This window comes from Lasiodiplodia theobromae (assembly GCF_012971845.1).
Source record: "Lasiodiplodia theobromae strain AM2As chromosome Unknown scaffold_5, whole genome shotgun sequence".
NCBI classification, from domain to species: Eukaryota; Fungi; Ascomycota; class Dothideomycetes; order Botryosphaeriales; family Botryosphaeriaceae; genus Lasiodiplodia; species Lasiodiplodia theobromae.
In genome coordinates this window covers 968584-989274 of record NW_023336541.1, presented here as the reverse complement: position 1 = coordinate 989274, position 20691 = coordinate 968584, and the positions used below count along the sequence as shown (strand labels likewise).

Genomic DNA, 20691 nt, shown 5'->3' with positions numbered 1-20691 from the left:
AACATGTCGGAAATCAACATCTCCAGCGACGCTTTCCAAACTCTGAAGGACAAGATTGTCCTCATCACCGGTCAGCGGATCCTTCGTCTTCACGAGCATTCGTACTGACTGCGAGAAGGTGGTTCGTCAGGCATTGGGCTCGCCGCCGCGAAGCTGGCTGTCAAGGCAGGCGCCAAGGTTGTCGTAGGAGACGTCAATCCTTTGCCACCCGCGGAGCAGAACCCCAGCATCCACTTCGTCTCCACCGACGTCACGTCCTGGGGCTCCGTCACCGCCCTCTTCGAAGCTACGCAGAAGCTGCACGGGAGAGTGGACCACGTCTTCGCCAACGCTGGTGGGATCTCCCAAGGGCCGAACTACCCGAGCTTCGTCTAACGCACAACGATATCCAGGCATTGCACCCAGAACCACGTTCCTCGAGGACACACTGAACGAGGCCGGGCAGCTCCGGGAGCCGGACTGGCGGACAGTCGACGTCAACCTGAAAGGCGTGCTCAACACCGTAACGCAGGGACTCCACCACCTCAAGAAGAACGGCGCTGCCGGCGGCAGCGTCGTCATCACCGCTTCCGTCACCAGTAAGCCACACACCACCACCATCCCCCCATCTACGCCCCCCTACCCTCCCTAACAACGCTTTTACGCAGGCTACACTCCCTTCGAAGGCACGGACTACGGTAAGCTACCCACGCCTCCCCCCTTCCCCCCTCCGTCCCCATCGCTAACCCAACAAAAAACACAAGGCGTCGCCAAACACGCCGTCTGGGCCCTCATGCGCAATCTCGCCCTGCACCTCACCGCCGCCGCGCTGCCCATCCGCATCAACGCCATCGCGCCGAGCTGGACCGCGTCAGGCATGGTTGACGGCAAAGAGGTGGCGGCCCTGGGCGGCGAGGTGCAGACGTCCGAGGCCGCAGCGCGCTCCGCGTTGTTCCTGATGGCTGCCGACGACGCGGCTCCGCACGGAATGCTCGTGCAGTCGCACGCGGGGCGCTACAAGGATGTTGAGCAGGCGTTCGTGGCGGCGGCGGGGGAAGTGTATCCGGAGGGGCTGAGGGGCAAGGGGGAGGAGGATGGTGAGGGGGCGACGCTGGCGAGGTTGAAGGAGAGGGTGGAGGCGAAGCAGTAGAGGTTTTACTAGATTTTAGAACTAGATTCACAGTCTAATGCGGATATTTCTTGCAATTGATATAGAACAAAGTCTTTCCCTCGGGAGGATTTCCAAGTGGACATTGCAAGTTGCAGCAAGCACTCTATCAAAGAAGACCAACAAGCAAAACTAAGTAGCTAGATGTCGGAGATTTGAGATTGAACACCTCTCCTGAAGATCTTAGTGAAGCATTGAGCCAGCACATAAGTCCCTGATTTCCCAAAACGAAAACCATTGGCAGTCTTCATCACCCTGATGCTAATTTATCTGTTTACCTCTTACTAGACAATAAAAAGTCATTGTCCAAGCGCTAAAATTAGTACGGCGTCATAATTCTTCCAGTTCGACGCTTTATCAACCAGATTTCGAGCTTATGAAGTAATTAAAAGACCCCGAGTTATTCTATTGCGCCTATCTATCCTACCAGAGCTACAAAAAGTCAAACGTCAAACAATTTACCAACCGTAATCTCCACACAGCCACATAACTATGAAGAAACCCGCCGGAACTCTAACCCCCGCGTAATATCCCCAACCTTCGCATTCCACAGATCCGAAAAGTAGCTCCACCTCGCCTTCCATGGCCCCTTATCCCCCGCCTTCGGCAGCCGCTCCAGCGCCCTATTCACATAGCCACTGTTGAGCTTCATGAAAGGCTCGGGGCGCACCTTGGAATCGTCCACCCGCGGCACGCAGCTCGTCGCCCCCTCATCCCGCATGCGCCTCATCACGCGCGTAACCAGCTGCGCCGCAGCATCCGCGCCGAGCGTCCACGACGCATTGGTGTAGCCGATCATGAACGCGGCGTTCGGCACGTCCTGCATCAGCGCGCCGCGCCACAGCAGCTTCTCGCCAAACCGTACCTCGCGGCCGTCGACCACTATCCTCGCCCCGCCGCCCATCCGCATCTTCAACCCCGTCGCCGTGACGATGATGTCGCACGGCAGCGACTCCCCAGAGTCCAGCGCGATGCCGTCCGGGGTCACGTTGGTGATGGTGTCGGTCACGACGCTCGCCTTGCCGTTGCGCAGCGCGGCGAAGAAGTCGGCGTCGGGGCAGGCGCACACGCGCTGGTCCCAGGGGTCGTAGGACGGGTTGAAGTGCGGGTCGAACGGCACACCCGTGTCGCGCAGCTGCGCCTCGGTTTCGCTGCGGAGCAGGCGGCGGGCGAGGGCGGGGCAGGCGCGGCAGAAGAAGTAGAAGAGGTACCCCGTGAGCAGGTAGCGCCAGCGGATGAGGCGGAAGGCGGCGGCGGCGGGGAGGAGCGAGCGGAGAAAGTTGTCGAGGCCGTCGACGAGGGGCTGGGAGACGATGTAGCTGGGGGAGCGCTGCAGCATTGTGACGTGCGCGGCGCCGCTGGAGGCGAGGTTGGGGAGGAGCGTGATGGCTGTGGCGCCGCTGCCGATGATGACGATGCGGCGGTTGGCGTAGTCGAGGGAGGAGGGCCAGAATTGCGGGTGTACGACTTGCCCGGCGAAGGTGTCGATGCCGGGGATGGTGGCGCTGAGGGGCTCGTCGTAGTCGTAGTAGCCGGTGCCCATGATGAGGAAGGTTGCGTAGAACGTCTTTGGCGCGGCCTCCTCGCCTGCGATGACGTCCAGCCGCCACTTTTGCAGCTCGGACGACCAGCTGGCTGTTTGTAACTTGTGGCGGAACTGGATGTGCGAGTCGATGTTTTCAGAGGCGGCCGCCTCTTTCATGTAGTTGACTATGGCTGGACCTTCGGCTATGCAGCGCTCGTCCATCCATGGCCGCCAGGGGAAGCCGAATGTGTATAGGTCTGAGTCGGACCGGATGCCCGGGTACTTGAACAGATCCCAGGTCCCGCCAATGTTGTCACGCGCCTCGAGGATGGTGTAGCTGGTGCCGGCTGGTAACTGGGTTTGAACACGATATGCTGCATTGATGCCAGAAATTCCGGCGCCGATGATGACTACGTCGAAGTCGGTTTGTGCATCCATGGTTCCGGGGTTGGCAAAAGAAACAATCGTGATGTCGGCGGATGTATGACAGCAGAGAGGAAGTGGTGGATGTGTTTGATAGAAGTGTTAGGAAAGTAGATTTTGAATGAAGACAATGTCCGAATTTAATACAAGGCACTGAGCGGATGAGTGACGTCTACTTCACTAAGCCACGCGAAAGCATGCTTCCGCCCGGGACATGAGTGTTCCGAATAGCCCTATCCGCACCTTTCTAGGAAATGTTGGAGTGTGCTTCACGCCTGCGCTTCGGCCGATTTAGGTGGGGCAGTGTGGCGGGGTTTCGCGTGGGTCTTGCCAAAACAGGAAACAACCCGACGATTAAGCTTAATCTACCCCTTGAAAAGGTTCGCCCCGCGCCCGATCTCCAGAATCTCAGCCACCCGAACTCCGGAGCGGGCTGTACCCGAGAAGTTATGGTGCGTACGTTCGGCCGATTCGAGTTCGTCTAGGGGAAAGAACAAGCAGAACCGAGAACTACGTCGGACCCCGCGGCACCCACAGACTAGGTTATTGGCTGTCCCTTGCTCTCTGTCCGCGGGCACCGATCGTATTCAGTAGTTCCGCGTAGTTAGTTTGTCGACTACTCTTATGGTAATGCCGTCGTTAGCTTTTCTTGCTGACGAGCGCCCAGGTGATCAACCAGATACCCCCCGAGCCTCCCGAGAGACAGGGCTCTAAAATAAAATTCTAAATGGACCTAACAGATTGTTTAAACTCAACTGAATCTAATGGTTGTGCGCAGAATAATCCATAAGCTATCTGCTGGGCAGCGTATATATACGCGCCAGATGACTAAGCAATAGCAAACAAGGTAGCAAACAACGGAGTCGAATAGCATGGAATCCACCAACTCTGTCAGAATCCATATAGCAAAAAATGAGACTACGCTGAAGTAATCCCCTTCTCCCTGAGCTTCAACAGCTTCTCCGCATTTCCCCTCAGGAACCCGCGATACGCCTCTTCGCCACCGTACTTCTCAAACACATTCTCTTTCTCAATCCGCTCCAGAAACTCCGCTCCCTGCTCGTTCGACCCGAACGGGTAATCTACCGAATACATAATGTGGTCCGCAGGCAGAGTATCCAAGAGCAGCTTCAACGGCGGAACATCGAAGAACCCCGAAGTCGTGACATAAATGTTCTTCTTCCACACGTCTTCAAAGCTGCGCTTAGCGCCACTGAAACCACGCTGCCACTGCCCGATGCGCCCGATCATCATCGGCAGCGTCTCACCCATGTGGCCAATCACAAGCTTGACCTCAGGATGTGCGTCAAACAAGCCCGAAGCGTAGAGGCGAAGGATATGGACCCTGTCGCGTATTTAGTCAAGTGCTTTCCTCACACGCCAGCGTCTGCTCAACTCACGCAATATCCGAATGCCACCAATACGCCCAGGACCCGATACACGACGCCGAAAACGCATCGTAGTTACCCTGATACTTCGCCTTCGCCACCACCTCCAGCGGGAACGCGGGGTGAATGTAAATCGGCACATCCAGCTCAACCGCCTGCCCAAACAGCGGCCAATACGCCCGATCATCATAAAACCGCCCCTCCGCATGATTATCGAACCAGCGCGCCGACGAACCCCAGCTCCGTGACCGCGCGCCGCAGCTCCCTCGGCGCCGCCACGGGGTCCCCCCCATCGGCAGCGCCCGCGAAGCCGACGAAGCGGTCCGGGTGGGCCTGCGTGGCGGCGTGCAGCTCGTCGTTGATGGCGGCGGCCTCGGCGGGCGTGGGAGAGGACTTGGTGCGAGATGTTGGCGGCGTCCATGGATCGCAGCCGGTGCGGGCCGACGTCGATGAGACCTTTCCGCAGGTCTCTGCCGGTGACCTCGCTCAAGGCGTCGTGGGGGGAGCGGTTGCCGGAGCCGAGCTTCGTGGCGCTGGAGGCGGTGAGGAAGTGCTCTTCGAGCGTGATGGCGGGGATGGATGGCTTGTGTGACTGCGATCGCGGGCTGGAGCTGGCTGTCTTGGAAGAGTAGGAGAAGGAACGCCGTCCCAACGAGCTTTCTGAGAGAATAATCCAGCTCTGTCTTGCGGATGTACGCATGAGTTTGCAGGTGGCCATGTTTCGTTTAGGATCGGAGGAAGGAGGGCAGTGCAATTGCTGTAGTAGCGTTATATCAGCCAAGCCTTCAACAACAAAAAGTCAGAGACTCCTTCTTAGAAATCGGCGTTGAACTTACTTGTTCCCTGAAGCGAATGTGATACAAGCTTGGAGAATCTATCTTTATGGTCTATCTTAGGTCTTCTTGTTGTTCAAGTTTATAGATCTTGTGTCCCTATACTACTTCTCTTTCCTCGCGGCTCGGCTCTTCGTAGAGCGCGACATTTGAAGATTACCAATGTAGCTCAGCCGACTTTCTTCTTGGCTATAGAGATATTCGGAGGCTGCCTGCTCTTAATGGTCAAATTGTGTGGGGCTCTCCCGGTTCGCAGTACGAATTCGAGTGCACATACCATTCTTAGCCCAGGGGCTAAAAGCCCTCACGAGAGAAACGCTACAAGCTTCAAGACTACTATCACGGATAGAGCCGTGAGAATAAAGACAGTAGACAGAGAAACCAACCATCGAGCAGATTAGGCCTACTCAGGCGGCAGCGCCAAGCCTTAACCCGAAGGCAAATAATACGATTGAAAGGAGACGTGGAGATAATTCTTCCGAACTAACTGAAAATGGAATTAAGGTCCACCCGTACCAGTTACAGATTCAAATTATACAGTCCCCTCTCGCAGCCGATAACTAGCGTGAATTTATTTTTTAGTCATGTTATGAGTAGTTAAAGCTATCGTTAGGACGAGAATATTGAATTAAAAATTCTACATATACGTCCAGACGATAGCTTCAACTGCCATATACGTTACTTTTCTAAAGTAAAGCTAAGGGCATAGTTACGCTATGTTCTAGAGCCCTGCTATCCTTCGCACTAGCCATCGGCTGTAGCACCCCTCTATAGTACAGGTACATTCTACGAGATTTCAGCATTCTACAGAAAGAGAAGTACGTTATTAAAATCAGGCAGTTCACACGTGTTGCTATCATTCAACCTTTTAGACCTTTACTACGACCTTATATGTAATAAATACTTAAATACATTTATAGGGAGCTAGTCTCTTGCCGTCGAGTATGATAGCAGTGGATGTAATCTTTCGATGGGCTGATGAGTCAAAACCCTATCTCTACGCTGATATGACTCGATTCATCCAACGCGAGTTTATCGCATCAAGCTGCAAAAGTCTTCCTCCAGGGGAATAGAGCAGTCTTGAATAATGTAGACTTGCAATGTGTCTATAGGTGTCGTATGATAAGTACCCGCTTTTACACGTTCGTGAGTTGGAACAATGGCGAATCGTGTTCGGCCGAGGAAGCGTCCGACATTGTCTGTTCGTCAACGACGATTCGTATTCGGCCAAGGCAGCTCCTCCGACCTTGGCTATTCTTCCACGACTCGCGTCTATCTTGATACTCCAAACAACAGATTGATGGGGTCCAGCAGAAGCAGGCATGCATAACGAGTATACTGTTGTATTCCGCTGAAGAGCTGCATCTATTGTTGACGATTGAGGCTTTGAATGTATTCTTCAATTACTCTTGTCGGCACTTTGCCGGTGCACCTTTCTGTTGGAGCATGTCCTCTAAACCTCACCATACTCACTGCATTGCCCTACAATGTCCTTTCCTGGCCTCCTTTTAGAATCCATAAATGACTCAGTACTTGGCAAAAGCTCTCGTCCTCGTTATCGAGCCTGACATATCTGAGATACTTAAGTAGCAATACGTTCAACCTTAAACGATCAAAGCGAAGCACTTCTAGACTACAACCTTTCTAAACTCCTTCAAATCCTCACCTTCCATCAAATTTTCTTCATTTCAATTAGAAAATCCGCTACCCATACCATCTGCTGAGCAAACTTTCGAACTCAAGCAGCAAAACCCCCCACTCACAAACCAATGGCATCCTTCTTCCCTCACGCCCAACGCGCCGAAGACTAGCGCTACGCGCACTCCATCCTCACCATCCAAGCTCTTCTCCGAGGCTTCACCATCGGTCCCGTCATCGCCCTGACTCCATTCACGATCAAAATAGTCCGGAACGCCTACCGGAACTAACCGCTTGGCGCGGACTAACTGCGTGCCGGCATCATTCGCAGTGGCGCACGAGGCGTAGCCATCGGAACAACGATAAACGCCTTCCTCCTCGTCTGCCGCATGTGGGATAAGGAGAAGAGTGACTGGAAGGATAGGAGCTGGAGGCTTCTTGCGAATAGGAGCAAGAGACTGGAGGATTTGTGGTGCCTGGGAAGTGCGGGCTTGGGTGCGGGAGTGGCAATGGCGATGAGGAGTACCGTTCCGATCAACCGCGGTATTCGTGTGGTAGGCGGAATGGGACTTGGTGCTGTCGTGGGCGCAGTGGGGCATTTGATCAGTACGTTTGCCTTCTCGAGGAAGGAAGGTGAGGTTTTGGCGGAACTCTGAGCCGCGCACGGCCAAGATATGCATTAACGGTTCGATTTCATCTTGAACTAAATCATGATTGCACGAGGCCGTAGACGGAAGCAAAACATCGGTCTATGTTCTCTGCAGTGTCCCTGTTATTTCTTCGTTACACATCAAGATGTTGGGGAAGAATGCTCGAGAGAATTCAATGCAATGTGAAGCTACCGAAAAGCCCCTATGGATCATAAGCTAAATATTTGCAACGAAGAGGGACCCGCTTCAAAAGCGTACACGGCATAACTTGCATGAAAAATGACTCGGCATTAACAAAACGCTCAATCATAAACAAAACTCCGCCAACCTACGCCGAAAGCCCTGCAAGTCTATGCTGATGGCACTAAACAACAAGTAAAACGATGAAAGGATCTCAAGCGCCCCGGTACAATACTGAACATCTAATGGCTGATGTACTGGAACACAGCACTGACTGCCTCCTCCGAAGTCTCCTGCCTGAGCAACAAATCTTGAATCTTTGCAAGAGCACCTTTTTCACCATCATTGACAAAGTGGTTCCAAGTGCTCGTATCTCCGTACAGCATGGCAGGGGCCTTGATATGCTGATTGCCATCAGGCCTGCAACGCTTGCATTTGAACGTATCGTGGGTGTCACTGGTGGTTTTGGGCTGGTACTGGAACAATTCGCGAAGTGAATCCAGACTGAAGTGGCGTTCGACGTCCTCCGCAGAATCGACGACGCAAGACGACAGGGATTGCTTGTGAGACTGGCGCTGGAAGATCTTCTCCTCAATCGTTCCTGTAGCAATGAAACGGTAAACGAAGCAATCTTTCTTCTGACCATCACGCCAGACACGTGCCAAGGCCTGTTGGTCTGCAGCAGGGTTCCAATCGGGGTCGAAAAGCACAAGACGGTTGGCGCCAATCAAGTTGATACCGCATCCACCAGCCTTGGAACTCAGGAGAAACACGAACTCGGAACCCTCGGGATCGTTGAACTTGTCAACAAGCTTCTGGCGTTTGTTGACATTCATGGTACCATCGAGACGGAGACTGCCATATTGGCGTGCGCGACAAAGCTTCTCGAAGACATCCAGCGTTTGCGTGTAGTTGCTGATCAGAACAATCTTGTCGTTGGTATCCTGCCGAATACGCGCCAACATGCGGTCCAAGACAGCCATCTTGCCGGAGTACCACGACTTGACGTCCCGGTCACGCCCACGGGCATCCTTAGGAACGTAGTCATCGGGGAAGCAGTCTTCGGAGCCTGGTAGGTCACCCGGAAGGTCCAATAGATCCGGGTGGTTGCACAGCTTCTTGAGAATGTTGATTGCCTTCAGCGGTTGGCTGCCCTTGCCTCTGAGCAGCTGCTGAATCTCCGGAGACTTGATGAAAAGATTATACAGGTCCTTTTGGAACGGCGCAAGGTTGCAAAAGACAACGTGTTCGTACTTGCGGGGAAGATACTTGGACAGGATATCGTTCGTGCGGCGGATGATGAACTTGTTGACCATGGTGAGTAGCTCAGACAAACGCTCATCGCCTACCTTGCGATCCTCGTCGGTACCATCCGCATCACGACCGCGCAGAATGGGAAGCTCGAAGCGCTTTCTGAACTCGTTTTTGGTGCCGAGGTAGTTCGGATTGGCAAAGTTAAGAAGGGCAAAGTATTCGGACAAGTCGTTCTGGATGGGTGTTCCCGACAGGATGACGCGCTTCTGCACATTGAGGTCGTTGAGTGCCGTGAATGTCAAGCTCTCGTCGTTCTTCAGCCTGTGTCCCTCGTCGCAAAGTAGCAGGCCGATCGGCGTGTTTTTGAGCTCACCCACGTACAAACGAAGCGTTTCGTATGAGACGATGAGTACCGGTCTGACAACAGCACGGCCGCTGGCAATGGCCCATTGACGGAGTTGCTGAATCAGTTCCTCCTTGGAGGCCTTGCCATCCACCGCAAACGGATTGATGGCGTCCTTTCCCAACCACTTGACCAGCTCATTTGCCCAGTTCTTGACTAAACTTGAAGGACAGGCGATGACACATTTCTGAATGGTTGATTTCCCAGCATCCGGCGATTGCCGGAGAAGCGTCCACATCAGCGCGATGCATTGCAGCGTCTTGCCGAGACCCATCTCGTCCGCCATGATGCAGCCATTAGCCTTTGGATCGACAAGTCCGGTAGTGCAGCGGTATAGGAACTTCACTCCCTCGACCTGATGTGGCCGCAGAACCTTGGCCAACCGTGGGTCGATGACGACAGGTACCCTTGGACGTCCCTCAACTTTTTTCTTCAGCCCGAGGATATCCGCCAGGCTCTTGTGCACGAGCGGCACATCCAATTTCGTCTTCTCCGCCTCGTCCTCCTTCTTATCTTTGCCCTCCTCAACCGGCGTAGGCTTATCGTCGATTGTGGGATCGTAGAGCACGATTGCGAATTCGCCAGTCGGGTCATGCAGCGGACGTGCGACGAAGACAGCACCCTGGCGCATCCCCAGAAGTGGGGCGGGACGGTTTGCGTTGTACTCGGCGGCATCCTTCTTCAGCAACGGAACGGAGAAGCGCTGGCGGAAGGTGCTGTCCTTGTCCTTCACCTTGAAAACCGGGTACTTGTTGACATCCCGAGTGGCGAGAGCGAGGCGGTCCTCATTCGTGTAGACTTTGTCACCATCCTCTGCATCACCGTCTGCGCCGGAGTAGTCAATCTTTCTCCTCTTCCGCGCCGGCTTCTCCGAGGCTCGTGTGGGTGTTGCGGAGCCGGGGCATTTGAACGGCTTGATGAGGCGGTCGAGGGACTTTGGTGTGCCGCCATACAAAGTCGCTACCTTCTTGGCTGGAGTCGCATTCTCCTTATTGTCGCTCAATGATGCGGGCCGTGATCGATACCTGAGGTTGTCAGCGCTTGCCAAGCCCGTGTTGTTGTTGTTGCAACGTACATGGCAGCTTCGAAATGTGAAGATTCGCGAAGTGGGGTGCGCAAGTCCGATGCCAGTGCGGAAGCGAGTCGGAGATGGAACCCGAGCAGATGGCGGGGACGGGAAATGTGGAATGGCGACTGGTTGTTGTTGGAGTGGCAAGAGGTGGACGCGATCAGACGCGACCGCGTTCCCGCCAGGCAGCAACACGCGAGCACGTGACCGAGGGTCCGTGCCTCAGGAAACAACAAATTCCCCGCATTCTCCGGATAACGACTCTTCCCTCTCACTCATCATGGCCCGTGTCAGTCATCCCGGATGACAAAGCTTTTCCATGTTTCCTTTTCCGCAACTTTGTCTGCATTTCCGCCCCCCGAGCTATGCATCATTGAACAATGTGGCTGCATGCCGCTGAGCCAGCGAATGTGCTCCTTACACGGCAAACATGACAAACGCGCTTCATTGATTTCTGATCGAGATTTTGATCCTCATGATCTACGAGCTCTATCCTTTTTGCAAAAGTTATCGACCATCACTCAGCTGTTGCTCTAGCGTTTCGCTTTGGAAGAATTTAGAATGCGGGGTTCCGTATGCCGTCAGCGCTAGCGCCGTCCCTACTCGCTCTATTACAGCTTTTATAATCGCAGTCGATGCGATAGTAATCAGAGCCGAGACATGTGCGTTAGCCATCTCACTACTATCTCTGGATTGCCGAGATACCACTACGGACTATTTAAGTAACATCTCGACGACTACTTCTCATTACTATCAACCATCTTTCCATTCAAAGTTGTTTACTTGTGCACCCCACTCTCACAGCTCGCATCATGACCACCTACGAAGAAGCCAAGGACCAATATGTGGAAGTCAAAGGAATCAAATTCGCATATCGAAGATTCGGCGCTTCCGCAGGCGTCCCGCTCGTTCTTCTGATTCATTTCAGGCAAGTTTCCTGACACCGGACAAGACCAATGCTATCCTTACAAGCTGCTTGTAGGGGCACCATGGATCACTGGGACCCAGCGTTCTTGAATCCACTTGCCGCTGCGAGGCCGATCATCATCATGGACAACGCGGGCATCGGGCGCTCCGGAGGCCAGGTTGCGAACGACTACAACGACTGGGCCCAGTATGCCATCGACGTGGTTTCCGCCCTCGGAATCGACCAAATTGACCTTTTCGGCTTCTCAATGGGCGGCATTGCAGCTCAGATGGTCACTCTCCGCGCCCCTCGACTGGTGAGACGCCTGATCCTCGCCGGGACTATTCCGAGCACAGGAGAAGGCGTTACGCTTGCGGACCTGGGCCCGTTTGAGCAACTGCGATCAGCCGTCACTGAGGAAGAACAGAAGAATGCCTTCTTGGATACCTTCTTCGAGAAATCCGATACCAGCCGAGCTGCAGGCCTCGAATCGTGGAACCGCATCCAGTCCGCGCGCCAGAACCGGGTGGACTACCTCAGCGTCGAGGGCGGCAACAGGCAGGCTGCTGCTTTTGCAAAGTCCATGAATCCCGCGCTTGCTGATAGGGGTTCATACAACCGATTCCATGAAATCAAGATCCCGGTCTTCATCGCAAATGGTACCACTCTCTTCTATCCCGACAGGTTGCATGCTTTGCTGACTATTGTTGTGTACAGGAGGCAACGATGTCTTGTTGCCTTCCGTGAACAGTTTCGTCATGTGGGAGAGACTCGTGAACGGCGAGCCCCATCTGCATCTGTTCCCCGACTCCGGACATGGCTTCCTGTACCAGTATGCGGCTCAATACACTAGGATGATCAATGAATTTCTCGACATGCCATCATCACCGAGAAGTCGCCTTTAGATAGAGGAAAGCCGGTATGTGAGTTACCGTTCAGCGGCAGTAGATATTTCTCTCCATCGCTTTTGCGGCACCCAGCTAGTGTGGTCATTTTCTGCGGGCAAATTTGGTGGGACGGATTACTCACTATGGTCGACTGTTTCTACAGTTACAGCCTGCTTACTTAAGACCTCGACACTACTCAGAATCACATATATAGTCAGCTGTCATTTTCTAAATTCCTAGTGCACATTTGCCGTTGTACTCAGAAAGTCGTAAGGAAGGCTACTGGGTTTCACATACATGTGACATAAGCGCAGGCAGATCCAGCCCCGTTACACATGGCCCGCCAAGGTTCATTCCAAAGTCTACGCTCCTCACACCACAGCCATGCCACGTATCCACAGCGAACGCGAAGCTCCCCACCATGGCCATTACCACGACCTACCAATACAAGCCGCTGGAAAGCAAACGGCATATACGACTGCTGAACATTCACGGGCTCAACGTTGCCAGGCTTCTCCGCAAATACAATTCGACGACCCGCCCGGTGGAGTGCACACATCCGAGTTCGCGGGGCTTCAGCTTCATTCACACCTCAATCGACGACGAAATTCAATACGACACAGTCTCATATGCTTGGGGAGATTGCACCCGAGTCGCCGGACTTCCTATCGCCAGAAGTCAGGGCCATATCGCTCTCACGCAAAACCTTGTAGATGCTTTGCCTCGTCTGGCCAAGCAATCTCGAACAAGGTTTCTGTGGATTGACCAAATCTGTATCAACCAGGATGATACCCAGGAGCGCGACGAACAAGTAGCTCTTATGGGAGATGTCTACCGAGGCTCAGCGAAGACCCTGATCTGGCTTGGTCTGGATAGCCGCAGCGGCCAGCTCGTCAAAGAGATCATCGTGGCTATCAGGGAGTCGGATATCCAGGCACCTGAACATACACTTACCAGATATCGACAGCTTGAAAGTTTGATTCGTCGCCCAGATTGGAGCTTCACGACCCCAGAATACGTCGACGTGAGAGCACAGATTGCGAACTGTTCTTGGATCACCCGAGGATGGGTATTCCAGGAATATATCCTTTCAAAATCGCCAGTATTTCTCCTTGGCAATCATGGAATTTATCCAAAAGAATTACACGACGTTCTCATTGCATTGTCACGCGAAGGTGCTGCCAGAGCTTCTCTTGAGTACTACGAAATACTCATGGTCAGAAAACTCCATATTGACACACTTCAAAGACCAGTGCATTTTTTGGAATGGTTTATCTTCATGTGCGATTTTGCTGGGTATTTGAAAACGAGTATTGAAAGAGATGGCCTGTTTGCATTCCTCAGCCTGTGGAAACCCCCAAGTTTTCAGCCCAGTTATCTGGAACCTCTGGAAGATGTATACAGAGACTTTGCTCTCTGCATTGCCAGAGATATGGGATCCTTGGACTTTCTATCAACTAATCATACCTACAGCTCTACTGACAGCCGGCCCTTTCGGGAGTCTTCGTGTGCACAACTTCCAACATGGGTGCCAAACTGGTCTAAGTTGGCGTTGAGAAGTCCGAGCAGTATTGTGGGCCTTATGAACACCGGATCCAAAATGCTCTGGAGCGCCTCAAACAGCAGAACCCATACCTTTGTCAAAATCCAGATGTCGAATCACTTGAAGACCCGGGGAAAGGTTATAGACCGGATCGATTTTGTTTGTCTGGAGCCTCCGTCATATAGGAGTGCTGAGTCCACGCTCGCATACCTGGAGACATCCACTTGTGAATTAAACCTCTTTCATCAGACGGCCAATTGGACAGTTGGAGCACTGGTAGCCATGGTGCAGGCCCTCGTGGATGTTAAAGAAGCTCCCGAAGAGACACCCCTGTTGAAGAGATTAGAACGTCCAGGAATTAGAGTCGGATTAAACTCAAGAGTCATAGTATTGACTCAGAAAGGATGTGTCGGCTTGGCCCCTTTCTGGTGTGGCAGAGGACATCTTGTAGCCATCATCCATGGATGCAGCGTTCCTTTGATTCTTTCCAAGGATGAGAACAGTACCACCTACAGTCTTGTTGGAGATTGCTACCTCGAAGGGATCATGCACGGCGAGGCAGTGACGTGGGAGGCAGACGAAGCGGATGAAATTGTTTTGGAGTGAAGGTCTTCTCAAAGTTCCCTTGTATTTGAGCTACTCTTTGGCATCTTGAGATATCAAGCTCATTTTGCTGTCGTGCTTCTACATTCCGACAGTTGCATTTTGCATGAAACCGAAATCGAATTTCATACTATCCGATCATGCTTGTTCCTGCACGACGAACTCATTCAGGTTTTCGCCCAGTTTCTTTCGAAGCGTGTGTTTAGATATTGACTGATATTTAAGTCATCACCCCGCCAACCAATGCTGTGCCGCAAAGATCACGTGCATGTTTGTAAGAGCAAGTCTGCGACTCAAGCAACACAATCTCGACACACACATCAACGCCTCAACATCCACACTTCCCCCATCACTCTCTCCAAGCATGGCTGATACTTTCGAAAATCAAATGCGTCTGAGAGGCTCTCCCCGCTTCCAAACGGGCCATGCTAGTGACCTGCATGCTCCTGAATGGGCGGGGAAGTATATGGAGTTCCTGTACAGATACCACTACGTGAGTTTGGACCTCGAAAACGCAATAGACCTGGGATGCCTTACTCAAATAAACACGGCAATGTCAGAGAAACGTCTTCCCGTGGCGGGAGTTTCCGGCCGAGTTGCGCAACGTGATCTACCAGCTCTTATTTTTTCAGGACGAACCAATCCGCATTATCCAAGAGTAAAGTGCCCAATAAATTAAGGAACTTGTTCCCGCCGACAAATCAATATATCGCTCGCTAATAGTGCCCCGCAATCTTAGGTCTGAGACTCTATTTGCATACATTCCTAAAGCTAAACTCTCCAGTAGCCATGTGATAGGCACGAGCCTTCTCAAGCTGAACTACGAGACGTACCTCGAGGCATCATCCGTGCTCTACTCCGAAAACTCCATCCGCTTCAATAACATAGACTCTCTCGTCCGCTTTCTCGAGCCCCTCAGCCCCAGGACGAGGGCATGTTTTCGAAGCATTCAGCTCGGGACTACTTACAAGTTCGGTAAAGGCGTCATTGAAGACATCGCGCCAGCCTTCTGCCCACCCGATCTTTGGTTGAATTTGAGCCGCTTTGAGCTCTATTACAACATCTCCAATTTCTCAGACCCTACGGTCACATTTGATGGCCTTGCTCGTAGTTTACTCAATCAAAGCCATCTCCTTGCGTGGCTCAAGGCGGTCGGAAACGCGAAAGGAGATCCGAGGGCAGGCGCGGAAATTCTTCGCCTCAGCGACAACATGTTGCGCGGTTGCTGCCCAGACGAGCGGCTCTCGGAAGATCTTGCTGAGATCTTCAAGAAAATCTTAGCAGATCTGCTTGCATCTCCAGAGTATGCTTGATCTGGATGGGAATGCGGATTGTTGGAGGAAGGTGCTTGCTAGGTTAATGAGGAAAGCTCTGTGGACGAGACCGTTGAATGGACAGTTGGTTGATGCCATGGGAGCTGAAGCAGCCGGCTAGGCATGCTTTGCCATGAGGCCAACGGCTTACCGATTGCTTGTTCTATTTGCCGGGTTTGCTCCTTAACACCACCATGGCATTATTCATTCCCGATTAGGTTTAGCTTGGTTCGTTCAACGGTGTTATATTACTCTTCGCATTTTCTCATCTATATCCTTTCGCATTCTTTCAGTGTATATATTCCATCAAACGCGCCTGATCGCAGTTGAAATTCAGGTTGTCAGTAGCGTGTGAGAGTGGAGTCATGTAGCATTCACATTGTCCCTCTTGTGTTACTGTGCAAAGACACAGTAGTTAACACAATTACTATATCTTCGGCACGTGCGGCGCTTGTCCACGGACAACATCCCGGCCTTATAAAAACCATGCATCCATTTTCTATCCTACCTCTTCCATCCTCCATCCCACTACAGCCATCTCCTCTCAAATCCACTCATCTACACTTCGGAACACCAGCATACCAGCCAACGTACTTGCGTCCACCACCAGTTTGACCATGGCGGTAGACACAAAGCGCCTTTTGAACCATCCACCAAAGGTACGCGAAGCCCTGACTCTCTCTGCTCCTTGCGAAAGTCCCACTGACTTGGCAACAAAACATCAGGACGTTTCTCGCAAACCCAACTACTTCCCATGGTCGAAGCTATCCGGAGAGCTGCGCAATGAGATCTACACCTACACCCTCACTCACGACGAGCCGATCCGCATCACGGGCGTCCTGAATCCCTGGGACGAGGCCGAGTACGTGTTGGAGAACAAGCGGCTTCCGAACATCAACCTCATCTACATCAACAAAACCACCTACACCGAGGCCGTCCCTCTGCTCTACGAGCTCAACACCTTCTACTTCTCCGGCACGCTGACGCTGGACCTCTTCATGGCGGCGCTGCCAGAAAAGCTGATGTCGCACCTGCGCCACCTCATCATCGCGAACGGCCACAACTACATCGGCTCAGACAAAGCCTTCCTCCCGCTGATCAAAGCCCCAAATCTGACCCGCGTCGAGCTCGACAACGTGAGGTCCGGCCAAGCGTTCTACGACGACCAATTCCTGCACTTCCGGATGCACGTGCGGCCGCCGCCGCTGCTGGGCTGCCTCTCCAAGTCTGTGGCCACGCAGCCTCACCCCGGCAACCCCTCTCAACAGCTGCTCGGAGCGCGGCTGCAGGCCACGCGCCCCGCCAGCCCCCCGCTCCGCCGCGTGAAGCTGGCGCCGCGGGCGCCGTTGCGCTCGATCTGCCAGCACTTGGCGTCGCTGGACTTGACGCTGTGGCTGGATGACCTCGTTGAGCACATGTACGGGCTGAGTGGTTTCCGGCGGTGGATGCACGCCATTGGGGACGCGAAGGGCGATCCGGGCGCGGGTGCGGGTGTTGTCTGTCTCAGTCAGCGCTTGCTGGATGAGCGCCAGGCGTGCGGCGCGCGCCTTAAGATGAGGGTGGGGCCTGCGGATGAGGCGCCGGAGTTTCGGGCCCTTTTGGAGGATTGGTTGGTCTATTGTCCTGAGAGCCGTGATGAATGATGATGGCAGAGTCTGGGCTAGCTATCATAGAGATATGCCTTTGGTAGGCAACTTCGGGGTAGAGATGGGCATGATCTCAAGTTAGTGGCAGTGATGTGCGTAGCTAGCAATGTCAAATGTCATTCATTACGGTATATGTGAAACTGAGTACCTTCTTGTTGGTCGTAGCACTCTCTTCACGGTTAGGTGATTCCTTCGCCCGGACGCATTTGCAGCATTGTTTAAGTATGTACATGTGCGTCCGGACGTTCGCTTCAGGTCCCCACGTTCTGTTCAAATTGTATCTTCGTATTTGGCCAATCAATATCTTCATAATTGATTGAATCCTCCTTCTTGACGCGGTTGTCGGACTATTTGGAAACATTTGCATCCGGAAGTTCGCTCCATCTCCCCACGCTTTGTTCAAATAAAAGTGCGAATTTTCTACAGTTACGTCCGGATAAGAGCTTCAGCTCCCCCCATCTTGTTCGATTAAACGTACAGATGGGTGCTGCAGCCGATGGCTAGCGTGAAGAATAGCAGGGCTCCCCAGCTCTACCTTGGAAAAATAACAATTGTGGGCAGCTGAAGCTATCGTCCGGACGTGTATGTAGAATTAAAAATTCGACATTCTCGTCCGGACGACAGCTTCATCTACCCATGACATGAGCAAAAAAAAATCCACGCTAGCCATCGGCTGCGAGAGGGGACTGTAGCTGCCAAACGAGCGACTGACTTCCCCTTCTGGTTAGCGCGGCCACTAGCGCCACTCAGGGTCCTACGAGCAGCAATATCTCGACGGGCGCGTCCATGGTTCCTCCACTACTCTTCCACCTTGCCTCCCTACCTCAGCAGCCATGCCAGGGGCGCGCACCAGTGCGCGGTTGCGCAAGCGGCCTCGCATCTCATACGCGCCGCCGCCTGACGACCTCACGAACAACGAAGCCGCAGCAGACGATGCCACGGGCCACAACGCCGAGAGCGAAAGCGAGAGTGAGAGCAGTGAGGATGAAGACGAAGATTTCACGCTGAAAGGCCGCAAGGTGAGTCGAAACCTGTCACCTCACCTCACTTGCTTCAACTCACAACTTGAACAGCGCAAGAAGAAGAGCACGAAGAAGAAGCGCGGTCGCGTCACCAAGCCTAAAGAGCCCAAGCCGTTCCGCTTCATGGATCTGCCGGCTGAGCTACGCAATGCGATCTACGAGCTGGCACTCACTCACCCGGAACCAATGCGTTTGCGCGACTATGACCACACGGGCAGGCATGCAGTTCGGCTAACAGACTCTACGTTTGGTCGGCGATATGCTAAAAGCAGGGAAAAGCTTCCGACGCTCATACCTAATCTTCTCCTTCTGAACAAAGCCATACATGCCGAATCGGGCTCGATCCTTTACCAGAACAAGCTCGTCTTCTACAATTGCACGGCGATGTGGCACTTCCTTCAACCACTCAGCCAAACCACCAAATCATGGATCAAGAAAATCGCGCTGTGCGACATCAGGACGGGTAATATAGCAAAGGGATACATGGCCCCAGCTTTCCAGTCACTCATCGCCCTCCCAAACCTCCAGAGCCTTCAGTTCTTAGATTTCGACTATTGGTACTTCACATGGGCATTCGCGAAAATGTTCCTCCGGGAGGCGTATTACTGGATCGACGCCGTAGGCAAAGCGAAGGGGGACAGGCATGCGGCCATTGAGCTGCTCGCCGTGGATACCACCATGACCTCAGTCTCTCCTGCATCGCAGGAAGACCTTCAGAAATGGAGTCGCCAAGTGCGGGACTCAATCAAGGATAAGATGAAATATTGTTACGGTTCAGCGTAGGTAGCTGAAGCTATTATCCGGATGCTTTTGTCCATTTAAAAATTCGACATTTCCGTCCCTACGATAGCTTCAGAGACCCATGAATGGCATGTAATTGTTCGGTTGAGGTGGTCAAGAGAAGAAATGAACTTAGTAACTATGTATGCCTGAAGTTCACGCGTCTGTATGCGCTTCAACTTCTGCTCTGTAGCTACCCTCATGATTGATAACAACAAAGAAACCAATCTTTTGAATTCAAGTGCCAGTATTCAACACTGGAGGTCCAAAGCGCTCAATCTGTAACTCCTGGGATGCGACCCTCTATGTACTCAACCAGGTGGTAGCGCAACAATGAAGTCCGCTCAGAGCTCAAGTCCGCATGTTCTTCATAGCTCGGAAAATTCCAGCGCAGCCCATAGTCCGTCAGGCACTGTGCTGATGAAACCCTGATGTCGATAATTTTGACGGCCTCTTCTCTGCTCCCCTTCTCCCTGCTAAGTTCATCCAGCCAGAAGTGCGCCCACTCATAGATGCAAAGGGCGAGGTGCTCCTGCATGCTATACCTGCGCCGGTTCACGATGCGGAAGTTGTCGATCGAGCTGAGCGTGAACTCCAAATGTAAGCGCTCCAGGCTGGCCATTCCGATCAAAGACGTGAACGCCGGCAAAAGAGTCCGTTCATCTTCGGGGGTACGATGAAGGTGAACTTGGGCTCCCACGTCCCTATTCCACTGTGACAGAGTCATCTCTTTTATCCAAGCTTTCGTCTTTGGCGACAGGATGGCGAGGAAGACGTAAAGGGCCATGGAGTCATGCAGGTAAAAGTGGTTCCCGTAAAGCACCGGTCCGCCTTCAGCGTACGTGGCCCTGTTGATGAGCAAGAGGCTGGGTGTGAGGTCGTGTCTCTGTTCATCTTCTAAGCGCTGAGGTGAAATCACGTTTTTTCCATTCCGGACTTCGGCGCGAAGAGCGACGGCAGGCCGTGCCAGGCTCAGTTCGTAGATCTTCTCACGCAACTCTGCAGGCAGGTCTGCCCAGCGGAAGATGTTACGCTGGTTGCTGCTGGTGGGCGTGGATCCTGCTTCAGTTGTGCTGCGGTCGTCGTGTTCCTTGTCGTTGTCGGCGGCGTGCGCTGTTTGAACGTCTTCGTCGCTGCCTCCCGCGGAGGAGATGGAGAGCCGCTTGGCGTGTGCGCCGCCCACGGTAGGGTGCTGAGAAAGACGGGGTTGGAGATTGTAAGGACTTTCAGCTATCGACTCGTCTTTTATAGACCTGGTTGTCGTTCGCTTGACACCTTTTGCAAATTTTCCCGTTTGCGCGCAGCTTGGCTGATACCGCGCCGCACTGAAGTCGCTTGCCCCTCCTGACGCTTTCAAACTGGCAGGTGCCACTCACCAATCGGTTTGCTGCCCAGTAGTGAATGCCATTTATGGACTAGCGTCGCCGGTGGTTTGAGGTCCATCCACCCGCCTTCCTCGCCCGCTGCACCGGAAACCCTC

General features: G+C 53.2%; 8 protein-coding genes across 8 annotated transcripts; 4 read left to right on the top strand and 4 right to left on the bottom strand.

Moving 5' to 3' along the window:
* Positions 1-3: 3 nt before the first annotated feature.
* LTHEOB_2152 (Short-chain dehydrogenase reductase sdr protein) lies at positions 4-1129 on the top strand (the record flags this gene model as incomplete). The annotated part of the gene is made up of 5 exons (XM_035510933.1): positions 4-70; positions 119-334; positions 393-578; positions 648-677; positions 744-1129. The coding sequence occupies 5 exons, from the start codon at positions 4-6 to the stop codon at positions 1127-1129; spliced, it is 885 nt and encodes a 294-aa protein (XP_035365092.1).
* Positions 1130-1637: 508 nt separating this feature from the next.
* On the bottom strand, positions 1638-3110 carry LTHEOB_2151 (Flavin-containing monooxygenase; the record flags this gene model as incomplete). The annotated part of the gene is made up of 1 exon (XM_035510932.1): positions 1638-3110. One exon carries the CDS (start codon positions 3108-3110, stop codon positions 1638-1640), a length of 1473 nt encoding a protein of 490 aa, XP_035365091.1.
* Positions 3111-4013: 903 nt separating this feature from the next.
* Positions 4014-5201, bottom strand: LTHEOB_2150 (2-amino-3-carboxymuconate-6-semialdehyde decarboxylase; the record flags this gene model as incomplete). Its single annotated transcript, XM_035510931.1, has 4 exons — positions 4014-4440; positions 4496-4638; positions 4703-4876; positions 4929-5201. 4 exons carry the CDS (start codon positions 5199-5201, stop codon positions 4014-4016), a joined length of 1017 nt encoding a protein of 338 aa, XP_035365090.1.
* A 2825-nt stretch (positions 5202-8026) lies between these two features.
* On the bottom strand, positions 8027-10518 carry LTHEOB_2149 (DNA repair and recombination protein Rad54; the record flags this gene model as incomplete). The annotated part of the gene is made up of 2 exons (XM_035510929.1): positions 8027-10413; positions 10467-10518. The coding sequence occupies 2 exons, from the start codon at positions 10516-10518 to the stop codon at positions 8027-8029; spliced, it is 2439 nt and encodes an 812-aa protein (XP_035365089.1).
* A 981-nt stretch (positions 10519-11499) lies between these two features.
* LTHEOB_2148 (Alpha beta hydrolase fold protein) lies at positions 11500-12322 on the top strand (the record flags this gene model as incomplete). Its single annotated transcript, XM_035510928.1, has 2 exons — positions 11500-12076; positions 12135-12322. The coding sequence occupies 2 exons, from the start codon at positions 11500-11502 to the stop codon at positions 12320-12322; spliced, it is 765 nt and encodes a 254-aa protein (XP_035365088.1).
* A 4058-nt stretch (positions 12323-16380) lies between these two features.
* On the top strand, positions 16381-17406 carry LTHEOB_2147 (Short-chain dehydrogenase reductase sdr protein; the record flags this gene model as incomplete). Its single annotated transcript, XM_035510927.1, has 2 exons — positions 16381-16422; positions 16489-17406. 2 exons carry the CDS (start codon positions 16381-16383, stop codon positions 17404-17406), a joined length of 960 nt encoding a protein of 319 aa, XP_035365087.1.
* An 836-nt stretch (positions 17407-18242) lies between these two features.
* LTHEOB_2146 (Hydrolase) lies at positions 18243-19214 on the top strand (the record flags this gene model as incomplete). Its single annotated transcript, XM_035510926.1, has 2 exons — positions 18243-18428; positions 18483-19214. The coding sequence occupies 2 exons, from the start codon at positions 18243-18245 to the stop codon at positions 19212-19214; spliced, it is 918 nt and encodes a 305-aa protein (XP_035365086.1).
* Positions 19215-19485: 271 nt separating this feature from the next.
* On the bottom strand, positions 19486-20619 carry LTHEOB_2145 (Hydrolase; the record flags this gene model as incomplete). Its single annotated transcript, XM_035510925.1, has 2 exons — positions 19486-20464; positions 20588-20619. The coding sequence occupies 2 exons, from the start codon at positions 20617-20619 to the stop codon at positions 19486-19488; spliced, it is 1011 nt and encodes a 336-aa protein (XP_035365085.1).
* Between the last annotated feature and the right edge of the window lie 72 nt (positions 20620-20691).